This window comes from Haliotis cracherodii, unplaced genomic scaffold, assembly GCF_022045235.1.
Source record: "Haliotis cracherodii isolate W230 unplaced genomic scaffold, xgHalCrac1.p SCAF_16, whole genome shotgun sequence".
NCBI lineage: Eukaryota > Metazoa > Mollusca > Gastropoda > Lepetellida > Haliotidae > Haliotis > Haliotis cracherodii.
The window spans coordinates 29,002,252-29,018,332 of record NW_027266271.1 but is presented as its reverse complement, the minus strand read 5'-3'; the positions used below and the strand labels follow the sequence as shown (position 1 = coordinate 29,018,332).

The following is a 16,081-nucleotide window of genomic DNA, read 5'->3' as shown; positions in this document are numbered from 1 at the left end:
AGATATTCCAACCTAGAATGGTTCAGGTTACCTATCAGCATGATTGCAGGAGTACGTCGGTTGCAGATGACTGCAGATATATTTACTGGAGAATGAGCAATGAGATCGGTGTCACGGCTCTTGCAGTAGGATATCGCCATTGATTGCTGGTACGACCATGTCTGTGTCCCGGTTCTATCCCCGCTGTTTGCACATTAATTGAAGGCCGTGTCATAGAGCACAAAACCAGTATTTGCTCTGTAAATATCATTAACTGCTTACAAGTAGTGACATAACAGTCAGTTTCCGACAGACAAGGGCTTTCTCTCACCGTTTTATGGAACCCAAGTGCGACTCCAACATGAGTACATTGTGTGGAGCCACTACATGACGTCACTCGTTAGAATTCTGCTAAAAACGGCGTAAAAGCATATTCACTTATTCAATACTTTGTGACATATGTTGCGACGCCCATTGATACTCAAAATAGAAAGCTTCTTGTCTAATGGCTTGACTAATGGCTGTGAATATATTTGAGAAATTCACAGTTGTTCTGAAATTTGCCAGGACATGTATGTGCGTAATGTATACAGTGGTAAACAGGACGTATACATGGCGCAAACAAGAAGTATGCATTTCAACAAGAGGGAACTAGGAAATGCAAGAACGACCCCCCTTATATGTATATATGCTATGTAGCTGGAGGGGTAGTTTCCGTCCTTAAACAGCACAAACGTGAGACGCTTGTTCTGAATGCCAGTATCGACCTGCTGGTTTTCGCTGTTTGTTTTCATTATACTTCGTATCTTCACAATCCTCCCTGCCACACACGAGAGTTTATGCCGAAATACATCACGTGAAACCACCAGACCCGGTGAGTGCGGGGAAGTGGCAGGCACTTCACGCAATACAATGTCGCCCAATGATAACCAACGCCTCACTCGCGTGAAGCTCAAACCCATATACGCGTAAGCTCGCTATGATTCTGTAATTTGTTACGAAGATAAAACATTTGCGAGACTTCACAGACGTTCATAAATACGCTGAGATGCCAATATATCTTGAATATGGTTGATTGATTGAATTATCAGCTGACAGTTGGAAACTGAATGAGAAACACGAACCTTGATCTACGAACTATTCATACATCTCCGACAATTAGAAAATATTGTTTGATGAAAAGTAGTCCTGGCCAATATCTTTTACCCGACAAGTTATTAAGCTCGGAGCTTGTTATCGAACCAAACATCATTAACTGGTTTCTCCATTAAACTATATGTTTTTTTCTGGAGTGGTAAACTTACAAATGCAGTTATTTCTTTTCAATATCAACAAATTAATTTTGATCATCGCTCGCAGCTTATCATAGATTAAAGGGCGATGTGGATATTCCAGCAAAAGAACCTTACTTATAAGAGTCAAGATGAAGTTAACGACATTTGAAATATAATATTGTAAAATTATTTTTTAATATCCGTCTGAAGAGAAACTAATTTGTCCGATGAAACACGATAAGTAGTTTATCGGGACACGCTCTTCCAGAGTCCGAACAACCATTGGTCGTCAGCAATGGCTCGATCACAGATCTATGTCATGGACATCTTGAACGGATTCCCTCCAGTTCGCCACTAAATCAATTACTGCGAATGCGTGATCCGGGGCCCTTTCGGTTTGCAAACGCTTTGTTTATAGCTAACGGGATTTCTTAACGCAGTTTTCATAATCATATGTCCATCAGGAAGGAGCGAAGTAAGTACTGGAACCAGATTCATCGAGATGTTAGATCGTTGATCGATATTCCCACAGGGAAACCTAGATGACATTTGCCACGGCAAGATCACTTGCTACTCTGCCATTTACAAAGAAGAGAAATAAAGCTGTTTTTCTTGTACAGTATACACTATCATTATTAAAAATGTTGATGACTGAACTTTATAGACAATTAAATAGAGATGACTCAAGAAACAATATATCTGTGTGTGTCTTCGACAACAGTAAGGCACACGGATATCATCAGAAAACGTTTTGGAGCATGTTTCATATTGATCATCACCAGGACCGTGTATCTACTATGCCATGTTTCATATTGATCATCACCAGGACTATGTATTTAACAATACCATGTTTCATATTGATCATCACCAGGACTATGTATTTAACAATGCCATGTATCATATTGATCATCACCAGGACTATGTATTTAACAATGCCATGTATCATATTGATCATCACCAGGACTATGTATTTAACAATGCCATGTTTCATATTGATCATCACCAGGACTATGTATTTAACAATGCCATGTATCATATTCATCTTATATTGTAGACTCGGAAGAATGCTTTTTGTTGACTATCAAACTCTTTCATGACGTCGCTGTTTGTAAATCACTCATTAAGATTTATTTTATATTTATTTGCTTATTTTGTAACACCCCGATGACAAGGAAAGAGGTATCGAATCGCCATAATAACATCTAATTCTTCTTAATTATCACATTGCATTACCCCGAATATTATGGTTTTATTGCATTTTATAACTCTGAATATGGCGGTTGTATTACATTTTATTACCCCGGATATGGCGGTTGTATTACATTTTATTACCCGGAATATGGTGGTTGTATTACATTTTATAAACCGAACCTGGCAGTTGTATTACATTTTATTACCCTGAATATGATGGTTATATCACATTTTATTACCCCGAATATGGTGGTTGTATTACATTTTATTACCCTGAATATGGCGGTTGCATTACATTTTATTACCCCGAATATGGTGGTTGTATTATATTTTATTACCCCGAATATGGTGGTTGTATTACATTTTATTACCCTGAATATGGCGGTTGCATTACATTTTATTACCCCGAATATGGTGGTTGTATTACATTTTATTATCCCGAATATTGTAGTTGCATTACATTTTATTACCCCGAATATTGTGGTTGTATTACATTTTATTACCCCGAATATGGTGGTTGTATTATATTTTATTACCCCGAATATGGTGGTTGTATTACATTTTATTGCCACGAAAATGGTGGTTGTAATTTACATTTTATTACCGCGAATATTGTGGTTGTATTACATTTTATTACCCCGAATATGGTGGTTGTATTTCATTTTATTACCCCGAATATGGTGGTTGTATTACATTTTATTACCACGAAATATGAGGGAAATTGTTTGGTAGGCATTACTTAGAAGTTGACGGATGACAAGTTTGACACAATTTTATGGATAACAACTTCTTTAATACTGTAATACCTGTCAGTCTTGCTTGACAACGGTATAAGGATCTATACCGAAACGTCGCTTTTTACAGTATTAAAGAAGTTGTTATCCATAAAATTGTGTCTACCTTGAAATATGAGGGTTTTATTACGTTTTATTACCCCGAATATTACAGTTGAATTACATTTTATTATCCCGATTCGACACCTCCTTCCTCCATGGTTAACCCGGAACAATAAAGAGGCACTCGCCTTTTGCAGAATGGCAGCCAGAGCTATTTTGATGTTCAGTATTCCAACACGGCCCTGTCTGTGCGCTAGCTCCAATGTTTCGATGTATATCAATCTACCGGTAATGGCTGCTACATACAACGTCTCGACCAGGAATGTGTAGCCAAGTGTCCCTTTAAGTGTATTCGTCAAGCATTTGTTTGTTTGACGTCACAGTCAGCAATATTCCACCTGTGTGACGTGACGGTGGTCTGTAAAAAAAGTCGATTATGGACCAGACAAAGAAGCCATATCTCGTAAAATTGTTAGCAAATGTCCAATAGCTTTCATACGGAAATTTACCATCTAATCACAATTTATGACGTCAGACCTTGATCCATTGGTTTCTGGCCAGATTCCATTACACCCCGCTGAGATATACACTGTATGTTGTTGAGGGCGCTCCAGTCGTAGTTCTTGATATTTAGCTTAAAAAGCAGAAACATGCTGTCAGTGATCAACACAGATGAGACGATCTCATCTATGTCTGCCTTATCACGACTCACCAAGTTTTGTTCGTTTGGTGTTTTTTAACATCAGACTAAGTAATATTCGAGCTAAACGACAACGGTTGGTAAATAATCGAATCTGGACCAGACTATCCAGTGATGCATATTTTGTGCTGACAAACCTAGAAACATAATCGGAGCGAACCGGGATTCGAAACCACAATCATAGGTTTCTGGCGTGCCCAAGGGACGCAACGTTGCACAGCGAATCGCGGCGCCTTAGACGACTGGGCCACCCGTGCCTCCCCACCGAGCCCGAGGATTATATCAAAATTCAGCATGGTTCGTGTAAAAGTTGTGAAACGGATATTGCGTGTAGAAGATGCAGGTACCCGAGGCCGAGCATCATATACTTCAGGATATGGTATGAAACTGTTGCTTCCTTTTTGGGCATTATAACAGATGCTTCACTCTTATCACTTAATGTTCATCCTCTCGGCGTCAGACAATTTGAAGCCCGGGGTATCCTAAGGACACCTTTTGGCCAACAGGTTCTGCATGATCTAAGAAATAACAAAACTTTCCGGAATTCTTATGAGAATTAAACTTTGTTCAGAATATATCTGAAGATATATATTTAAAAAATGAGATTTTGTCTGTGGGGTCAAAACGGCTCCATGTTCTTCTCGAAATATCCCACGTATTTTTTTAGCTTCAAGAGCAATTATAATGTACGTGTTTGCTTTGAATATACATTGGTGCTGTGGATCTAATGGCCTCCAGTGTCTTTTCCCGTTATTTGTTCGCAGATGGTACAACGTGTGCCTGTCCGCTAGAACTGGGTGTCCCTCGCACCAGGGACCTTCGCTAACCTCGGTGCACTAACGTTATTGTCAATCAGTTCAATATTCTTAGAGCCCTTCACAGAGAATCAGAGTAATACAATTATTTCAAGATGATCAGGAACTTCATTGGGAGAATACAAAACACGGTAAATGTTGGTGCTGGTGGTTCTCTTGGGAAGCGTGTGCTCTGAAAACAAAAACTCAGGCGCCAGCTGAAATGCACAGCCGAAAGATGACGGACACACATGTGACAACTGATGGATACACAGGTGACAACTGATGGACACACACAGGTGACAACTGACGGACGCACACGGGTGAGAACTGATGGACAGACACAGGTGAGAACTGATGGACACACAGGTGGCAACTGATGGACACACACACGGGTGACAACTGATGGACACACACAGGTGACAACTGATGGACACACAGGTGACAGCTGATGGACACACACAGGTGACAACTGATGGACACATAGGTGAAAACTGATGGACATACAGGTGACAACTGATTGACACTCAGGTGACAAATGATGGACACACAGGTGACAAATGATGGGCACACAGGTGACAACTGATGGACACACAGGTGACAAATGATGGAGACACACGGGTGAAAACTAAAAGACACATAGGTGACAAATGATGGACACACAGGTGACAAATGATGGACACACAGGTGGCAACTGATGGACACACACGGGTGACAACTAATGGACACACACGGGTGACAAATGATCGACACACACAGGTGGCAACTGATGGACACACACAGGTGACAACTGATGGACACACAGGTGACAAATGATGGACACAAAGATGACAACTGATGGACACACAGGTGACAACTGATGGACAAACAGGTGACAACTGATGGACACATACGAGTGACAACTGATGGACACACATAGGTGACAAATGTTGGACACACACAGTTGACTCCTGATGGATAACTGATGCTGGAAAATGCCTATTGCGGCGTTAAACAGAAACGCTACATACAATGATATATTCAGTCACAATACATATTCCAAGGTCAATTACATGATAAAGTTAAACAGAATTGACATAATCTATTCACAGTAGTATTACAACGAGAATATCTAAAATCTACACAATAGTGTACCCTGTTCCACTACCCACATGAACTTGCGGCTATTACCATATGTAATATAGGCATACACTTAAGATATAACATAGTACACGATAGCAAGGTTTGTTACCTCAGTGAATAAACAATCCATGTCTTAGTCAGAGATAGTCAGTGATTTGTAACTGTCTGTCGTCCGTATAATTAATACCTCTTTTAGCTAATACAGATAATCTCATTTTCGTATTAAAAGGGCGATAAAGTTGGTATTGTGAACTTTAGTGACGCGTTATCCATAGAATTATATAATTTAGTTTGACTGGGGCATTGCTGATAAACGTGTTTATGAGTGACGATTACTGTGAAGAATAATAGGTGGCAATTTGCCAGTATGTACGTAGTAAGTGTATGTGTGATAAGGGTGGATGAAATACGGGTAGATAGTTACAGGTAAATGTATTAAAGCCTAAAGTCTGTTTGCCTAACTCTATCTGACCAGGACGATGAGAGATGCTGGTCCTGGATCATGTCCGATGTGCGTTATTTATTTGACCTTGGCAGGTTCAACATACTGGAACATGGTCCGTTAGTGGTAATATTTCCTTAGTTCACAATTTCTCACTGCACCAAATCCTTAATATGTCGTTTGTAACGTGATGAAACATGTGTAAAACCTATGGAGTGCGATGACTAAGACTGTGTTTGTGTACGTGGTATGGGGCAGCCTCGATGTATGTCAGCATTACCTAGTTACATTCTACAGTGTGAGTGAGGTAAGTGCTATTTTCAACCTCTCCTGTGTGTTGTCTGTTTGACGCCCATCATCAGGGGAGGTAACCCAGTTGACAGACAACAGATGGGTGTTCAAGCATCACGGCATTCTGTTGAAGGCCCTTGCCTGCTGATGGTGATTGGGAACACAGAGCTGACTGTCTCACTGCCGTTTTTCTTATTAAACGTCATGTTAGTTTGAGGCTCAATTGGTTTGATATTAGCCACAGTGAAACTGCGTTAAACCGGAAACTTTGAATCCGAAATCCGAACGGGAATTTGTTGAGAAAGACAATATAACATGTACATCAAATGGGCATCGCTCCGTGCACAGGTCGGCCATCCGAATGAACGGGTTGGCTGTTCAAGTCGGCCATCCGAATGAACGGGTTCGGCCATCAGTGTTTATGCGTTTAATGTGTGCGTGCGTGTGTGTGTGTGTGCGTGCGTGAGTGCGTGCGTGCGTGCGTGTGTGTGTGTGTGTGTGTGTGTGTGTGTGTGTGTTTGTGTTTGCGAGCACGTCTGTGCGTGCGTATGTGTGTGTGAGAGCGTGCGTGCGTGTCTGCGTGTGTCTGTGTGTGTTTCCGTGCTTGTGTGTTTGTGTATTTGCTTGCGTTTGATGGTATTGTGTGTGCGTGCGTATTGGTGGACGTGCGTATGTGTTTGAGCATGTGTGTCAGTGTGTCTGTGAGCCTACATGCGTGTGTGTGCCAGGGTCGGCAGATCTAGAATTAGAATGGGAACAAGACCACACACAACTATGTTAGTGGGTCAGGAACTTGCATTTCAGAAGCATTATAAATTGATTATTTGACACCACACCACAACATCGCTGGTGCAACTCTGAAAGCTTGTTTAGCAATGAAATTATATCCACCAATTGCTTCAGTTTGATACTCTGCAACAAAGAGGGCGCTTTTGTCGGTAGCTGTCGAAACGGAAATTACGTGCTTTGACAAACTACAACGTACTGCGGGGTCAAATCCGTCCTGATTTTATCGATAACAAATAAAAGGCAGTCAATATTAGATAAAGGCAGGAATAAGATACGCTAGCCATGCCTCCCCATGTTCAGGCGAATTACGAGGGGAGGAAATTAAGCACAAACAATCGCCGATGTCATTAAGTGCGGGAACATCTTTCGGGATTTGTCCGGAGCACTCTGCGACCAGATGAGGTGTAAGATCCGGACGGAACCAGACTGCCATCGATAAAGGGGTGTTATTGCTTATGGTTATTTAACATTTATTCTTGGCGTTAAATTTACCGTTGTGAATGGTTTGATGTTTACCAGAAACGTCAGGGCAACCCAGGACTTTCACTTATTCACATGTATTAGTCAGCACTGAACGGGATAGCTTCATGAATACCTAGGGGAAAGGGTTGTTGAGAACCTTTCACTGATAGAACATTGATTGTTGTACATAACTATATAAGGAGGTAACATGTATAGCTGCGGTAGTCAAGTGTATGTTCATGTAGACAATAGTAACGGACGTGGACTAGCTGCGGGAGTCAAGTGTATGTTCATGAAGACAATAGTAACGGACGTGGACTAGCTGCAGTAGTCAAGTGTATGTTCATGTAGACAATAGTAACGGACGTGGACTAGCTGCGGTAGTCAAGTGTATGTTCATGTAGACAATAGTAACGGACGTGGACTAGCTGCGGGAGTCAAGTGTATGTTCATGTAGACAATAGTAACGGACGTGGACTAGCTGCGGGAGTCAAGTGTATGTTCATGAAGACAATAGTAACGGACGTGGACTAGCTGCGGTAGTCAAGTGTATGTTCATGTAGACAATAGTAACGGACGTGGACTAGCTGCGGGAGTCAAGTGTATGTTCATGAAGACAATAGTAACGGACGTGGACTAGCTGCGGGAGTCAAGTGTATGTTCATGTAGACAATAGTAACGGACGTGGACTAGCTGCGGGAGTCAAGTGTATGTTCATGAAGACAATAGTAACGGACGTGGACTAGCTGCGGTAGTCAAGTGTATGTTCATGAAGACAATAGTAACGGACGTGGACTAGCTGCGGGAGTCAAGTGTATGTTCATGAAGACAATAGTAACGGACGTGGACTAGCTGCGGGAGTCAAGTGTATGTTCATGAAGACAATAGTAACGGACGTGGACTAGCTGCGGTAGTCAAGTGTATGTTCATGAAAATAGTAACGGACTTTGACTAGCTGCGGCAGTCAAGTTATTTTCATGACAATAGTAACGGACGTGGACAAGTCGCGGTGCTCCAGAGTATGTTAATAATGGAGCGAATGGATCCAAGATACAGTTTCCATGCATAAAAAGGAGAGATCACACAACAATTTAAAAAGAATTTAATTCTCTCAGCCTAATCAAACATCACATAATACACAAACAAGAGAAAGTATCAATTATCACAATAAAAAAGTCGTATTTCATGCTGAAATATACATTCATAGGATTGACTCGCACGTTTCCACTGACTAGCTATAGCATAGGATTGACTCGCCCGTTCCCACTGACTAGCTATAGCATAGAATTGACTCGCACGTTCCCACTGACTAGCACAGGGTTGACTCGCACGTTCCCACTGACTAGCATAGAATTGACTCACACGCTCCCACTGACTAGCACAGGGTTGACTCACACGTTCCCACTGACTAGCACAGGGTTGACTCGCACGTTCCCACTGACTAGCACAGGGTTGACATGCAGGTTCCCACTGACTAGCATAGGATTGACTCACACGTTCCCACTAACTAGCACAGGGTTGACATGCACGTTCCCACTGACTAGCACAGGGTTGACTCGCACGTTCCCACTGACTAGCACAGGGTTGGCGCGCACGTTCCCACTGACTAGCACAGGATTGACACGCACGTTCCCACTGACTAGCACAGGGTTGACACGCACGTTCCCACTGACTAGCACAGGGTTGACTCGCACGTTCCCACTGACTAGCACAGGGTTGACACGCACGTTCTCACTGACTAGCACAGGGTTGACACGCACGTTCCCCCTGACTAGCACAGGGTTGACACGCACGTTCCCCCTGACTAGCACAGGGTTGACTCGCACGTTCCCACTGACTAGCACAGGGTTGACTCGCACGGTCCCACTGACTAGCACAGGGTTGACACGCACGTTCCCACTGACTAGCACAGGGTTGACTCGCACGGTCCCACTGACTAGCACAGGGTTGACTCGCACGTTCCCACTGACTAGCACAGGGTTGACTCGCACGTTCCCACTGACTAGCACAGGGTTGGCGCGCACGTTCCCACTGACTAGCACAGGGTTGACTCGCACGTTCCCACTGACTAGCACAGGGTTGACTCGCACGTTCCCACTGACTAGCACAGGGTTGACACGCACGTTCTCACTGACTAGCACAGGGTTGACACGCACGTTCCCCCTGACTAGCACAGGGTTGACACGCACGTTCCCCCTGACTAGCACAGGGTTGACTCGCACGTTCCCACTGACTAGCACAGGGTTGACTCGCACGGTCCCACTGACTAGCACAGGGTTGACTCGCACGTTCCCACTGACTAGCACAGGGTTGACTCGCACGGTCCCACTGACTAGCACAGGGTTGACTCGCACGTTCCCACTGACTAGCACAGGGTTGACACGCACGTTCCCACTGACTAGCACAGGGTTGACTCGCACGTTCCCACTGACTAACACAGGGTTGAGGTGATGTACATCCTACCCGCGTGGACTTTCAGGGATAAAAGAAACATTCGGCGTTCATACATACCCTGAAATGAAACAGTTGAATCTTCCAGACAAGTCTACATAACTTTGGCAAGTCTAGATTTCTTCTGTCTAAAATTGAAGATATTCTGTGTGTCTCTTACTGATATAAAAAGACAATTTAACCAAACAATTCCTTAAAACTACGCTTATTTCAGAGATTTATTTTAAGTATAGGTAGCTACAGAAGAATTACAACTGAAACATGATCATGTCAAAGTGAAAGTACTTTAAACCAGTCCTTCCAGCTCACCTGCATGTATCAATGCGTAGCAGGAACTATTTAATGGACACCCAAGAAGAAACCTAGTATTTTTATCCCTCGACAATAATTAACGCTTCACATTCTCACGTGGTTAAGCCGGTCATTACAGAGCTTCTTGACCGGGCTCCGTCGTGGATAACGGTAATCGGCCGACACTAACGGGCCGCTTGCTGGCTCCCTGTTATTTCCATCCTATATTAATCGTGCTAAGTACCGTTAGGGAGTTGGGCAAATTGATATAATTACACCAGCCTTGTGGCGTGCCTCCTAAAAAACACAGGGGGTAGATATTTATGTGGATGGTTGACATGAAAGTTATGGTTCGGTTGGGATACATCGAATAAGTGTGTCAGTTGGGAAAGTATGAGTGTGTCTGTAATGAAACAATGTCCTATTTTGAAAAGAATATAATAACGTGTAAATGCATAGTAGAAAACAACGTTCCCTGAACTTATAATTAGGCCACTGAGATCCTCTAGATTGCCACATGCCCAGCTTATAATATACAGTAAATGCTAGATACAGCCTGCTTCTCCAGCTCATGCGGGACCGGTCATCAGTGACTTGGCAACCCAATGTGTCATGATCTTTTGAACAAAAGTGAGAAGATGGACTTAGAAATCTGATAAACATTTATGGCGTTTCATGGCAATGAGTCAAATCCGATAATGATAAGTAATCATATGTTTACAGGAACAGAAAGTAAGCTACATGTTCTGTTCCGTATAAATATGCAATACTCGGCCATGTAATTTCAGAAGGGTTGTCAATGAAATAGATAATGCGGGTATCAATTAAGTCATCTTTCGTCATCTATTTTTTAAGCCTTAAACGAACCACTGGTGACTTAGAGTCAGAGATAGGGCGGCATGTACACGGTTGACAGCATGACTGATACATCTAGTCAAACTAAAATAATGATTGATAGAAACATAGAAGTGTGACATTTTAGGCATTACTGAGTTATTGCTAATAACTAGTTACTGCACGATTGCTATTTACTAGGTACAGTACTATTGATAGTTAATGAAGTATTGCTAGTGACTACTTACTTTATTATTGATAGTTACTACTTACTGTATTATTGACCGATAATTACTACTTGTGTAATTATATACGTATGTGTGCTTGTTTGTTTATTTATTGGCTAACGCCGCACTCAGCAATATTCCAACTAGATTATGGCGGCGGTCTGTAAACAATCGAATCTGGACCAGACAACCCAGTCAATGACAGCATGAGTGTCGATCTACGCAAATGAGATACGATGACATGCATCAGCCAAGTCAGCGAGCCTGACCACCCGATCCCGTTAGTCGCCTCTTACGACAAGCATGGGTTGCTGAAGATATATTCTAACCCTGATCTTCAAGGTTGTAAGGCATGTAGCCTCGCCCTGGCACTTCAATGGATCAAGTGAATAGAGATTATTACCTGAATGTGTTTCCGTACCGTCAGTGTCCTGTAGCATGAATGTTTCTACGATCATACAGGCCAGGGTTTTCGTCATACTGTGTCATTCCTACGTACAATACTCAATGTTTCAGGCGAGTTTTCACAGTCTGAGTGAGTGGTTTTACGCCGCTTTTAGCAATATTCCAGCAATACCACGGCGGGGGACACCAGAAATGGGCTTCACACAGTATACCCATTCACAGTCTGGAGTACTAGTAACATGATATGGTGGTGGCAAACACATAATCATACGTATGGCGAATCTTGGATTCGAACCCACGACCATAGGTGTCTAGCACACCTAACACACACACACACACACACACACACACACACACACACACACACACACACACACACACACACACACCAGTCTGTCTTACAGATCCTGATACAAATATATCAACTACAGCCCATGCAAGTCTATAATGTTTGGCAAGTCTAGATTACTGCAGTATCTACTGAAAATGAAGAGAATCACTGGGCTCCCTTTTTATTATATTTTTATTAAGATAACTGAACAACTGTTTTTTTTCTGTACGATATGTTCATTTCAGAGACTCTATGTTAGTCTAACACACATACATACACTCAACCATCCGCCCACCAACTCACTCACTCAGTCCTGTTGTTTAACCACAGCAAACCAGTAAACACCAGCAACCGTCACTGAAGGTGTCCCAAGAATGCATGCACACGTGTTCAAAATGCTGTCGGTGGAATCTTATTGGGGAGCCTATAAGTCATCTGTGTTTTATATGGGTCATAGAAACATCCCCCACCTCGCATGCTTCATCAACATGTCGCCCCTTCCTTTGTACACATTGCTGAGACAATTCTCCAACCTCAGACTTTTACCTTTTGAAATAAGAACTGCATCCAGCCTTATCCAAACCAGCACAACACGCATTCATGAGGGACGAGTTGATTTTTTCTGCAGACGGTGCATATGTTGCTGGAAGGTGGCCTTAATGCTTCTCGCATACCGTCATGTCGCAGACAAAGAGTATTGTATACATTTCCCTTAAGACTTGCAATCTGTTTTCTGACATGTTAAACCCATTCAAAGTTAGCTGACATTTACGAGTCACCATTACACAACATCAGACCACAAACCCACACACATAGAAGAACCTCACCCCACTGACGCCATTCCTCGTGGCGAAACATTAAATCTCCAACCATCACAGATTCCGAACAAGGGCAGACAACTCCCACTGTACTACAGCCGCCAATTAGAAAGGTAAACACAACAATATGAGCGTAGAAACCATATGTTACCAGAGTCGGCCTGTCTTTAGCGTCTCGTGCCAAACCCAAAATGTCGTCTTTAATCCTCGAGCCTCCATCAGAACGGCCTCAGGATGTCACCCGGGACGTTGCATGGTTGCCATGTTTGCTGCTGAGGAGGACCATGCTAACGCCGAGTGTGGGGGTTTGGGGAGGGAGGGGGTTCCATGGGGCAGAATTGTGCCATTTGGATGCTTTTCGGAGACTCCTAGCTCTGACAATAAAGACCAGAGGTAGTTGGTGCCAAAACGTTATCCCTTGTAGAAAGGGTGGGATCTGAGGTATAATGAAATCATCGCTTGGTTCAAAGACTGACGCTTCTGTCGTGTCTTTGTGAACGAAGCCCTGTTAAGAATGGACAATGAACACTCGCAGATTTATACATGATATTATATCGCCGTAAAGAAATGCACATGTACAACACGGAGGAGGTTCCAGCAGTAGGTGGTTATATACCTACATGTATGGGTGTAGTCAGGTACAAAACGTCGGCACGAGCGTTATCGTCTTGAAAGAAAAGCCGTGGACAAAAGAAAAGCATGGCGTGCATGCAGGTTGGTATCTTGTAAGTACTGTCCGGTGACCTCCGTGGACGTTAGCATGGCCTGCAAACTGCAGGTTGGTATCTGGTGGGTACTGTCCGGTGACCTCCGTGGACGTTAGCATGGCCTGCAAACTGCAGGTTGGTATCTGGTGGGTACTGTCCGGTGACCTCCGTGGACGGTAGCATGGCCTGCAAACTGCAGGTTGGTATCTGGTGGGTACTGTCCGGTGACCTCCGTGGACGGTAGCAAGGCCTGCAAACTGCAGGTTGGTATCTGGTGGGTACTGTCCGGTGACCTCCGTGGACGGTAGCATGGCCTGCAAACTGCAGGTTGGTATCTGGTGGGTACTGTCCGATGACCTCCGTGGACGGTAGCATGGCCTGCAAACTGCAGGTTGGTATCTGGTGGGTACTGTCCGGTGACCTCCGGGGACGGTAGCATGGCCTGCAAACTGCAGGTTGGTATCTGGTGGGTACTGTCCGGTGACCTCCGTGGACGGTAGCATGGCCTGCAAACTGCAGGTTGGTATCTGGTGGGTACTCTCCGGTGACCTCCGGGGACGGTAGCAAGGCCTGCAAACTGCAGGTTGGTGTCTGGTGGGTACTGTCCGGTGACCTCCGTGGACGGTAGCATTGCCTGCAAACTGCAGGTTGGTATCTGGTGGGTACTGTCCGGTGACCTCCGTGGACGTTAGCATAGCCTGCAAACTGCAGGTTGGTATCTGGTAAGTACTGTCCGGTGACCTCCGTGGACGGTAGCATGGCCTGCAAACTGCAGGTTGGTATCTGGTGGGTACTGTCCGGTGCCCTTCGTGGACGGTAGCAAGGCCTGCAAACTGCAGGTTGGTATCTGGTGGGTACTCTCCGGTGACCTCCGGGGACGGTAGCATGGCCTGCAAACTGCAGGTTGGTATCTGGTGGGTACTGTCCGGTGACCTCCGTGGACGGTATGCAGTGGCGTTCTGGCAGCACTAGACATCTCGTCCTGTATTTGTATACACCCACTCCTGTCCTATATGTTGGATTACGTTGACGTTAGCATGACGTTCATTAGGTTGCCTCCAGACACATCCACGCCTATCCAGAAAGTCCAGTAATGAATGTGACAGATGTGGAGTGACGGAAACAATACAACATTTTGGGTCAGTTCTTTCAAATGGATGGCAGTGTATATGAATAGGAATATATACTCTTCAAAAAAAGAAACTTGACACTGACTTTCAAAATATAATACAATGCGATTGTTTCAAAATAGGACACAGAAACCATAATTGAAGCACTGTTTGAAGATCAATGTACACAATGTTCAAAACATTAATCGTTTCATCTAGACAGACACACGTACACGATACAATTAATGTCACAGGGGTACAGAAAATGTCAGTATCGGTTGTGCCCACCACGTGCATCAATCACCGCTTGACACCGACGACCCATAGATGCAATCAAGTTGTCAATAACACGCTGTTGGATGTGCTGCCATCCATGCTGAAGTGCATCAAGAAGCGCCGGAAGTGTTTGGGGCGGTGGATTCCTTCTGCGAACGCGTCGATCCAACTCGTCCCACAGATGCTCAATCGGGGACAAATCTGGTGACCGGTTTGGCCAAGGTAATGTCTGGATGTTGTTGTGATGTAAGAAGTTCTGACAAACAAGTGCAATATGCGGTCGAGCTTTGTCCTGCTGGAACTGTCCGCCATGAACGTTGACGTGAGGAGGAACGTAAGGCTGTAGGATCAAGTTTCTGTAACGCACACCTGTCAATGCACCTGCCACATGCACGAGAGGCGTCCTACCAGCGTGATGAATTCCGGCCCATACCATGACACTGCCGCCGCCAAATGGGACAACCTGCTGCACACAGTTGGGGGCGTAACGTACACCCCGACGTCTGTAGACACGTGCGCGCCCATCAGCGCGTGTGAGTAGGAAACGGGACTCGTCAATTAACAGTACATTTCTCCACCTTGCACGTGCCCATCTAACCCTCTGTTGGCACCAAAGCAGACTCTCCGCCAGATGACGTGGGGTCAATACATGACGTCGAACAGGTCTTCGTGCAAAAAGTCCAGCCTCCCTCAGTCTGTTGCGTACCGTTTGATCTGATATTCTGCGTACCCCAGGGATCTGTGTGGTTGTA

General features: G+C 44.1%; 1 protein-coding gene across 1 annotated transcript in view; it reads left to right on the top strand.

Moving 5' to 3' along the window:
* The first annotated feature begins 15,603 nt into the window (after nucleotides 1-15,603).
* Nucleotides 15,604-16,081, top strand: part of LOC139463668 (pneumococcal serine-rich repeat protein-like) — a 35,733-nt gene continuing 35,255 nt past the window's right edge. Inside the window, exon 1 of the mRNA XM_071244925.1 lies at nucleotides 15,604-15,663. Within this exon, the coding sequence (XP_071101026.1) occupies nucleotides 15,604-15,663 (60 nt within the window). The remainder of the gene's footprint in view (nucleotides 15,664-16,081) is intronic.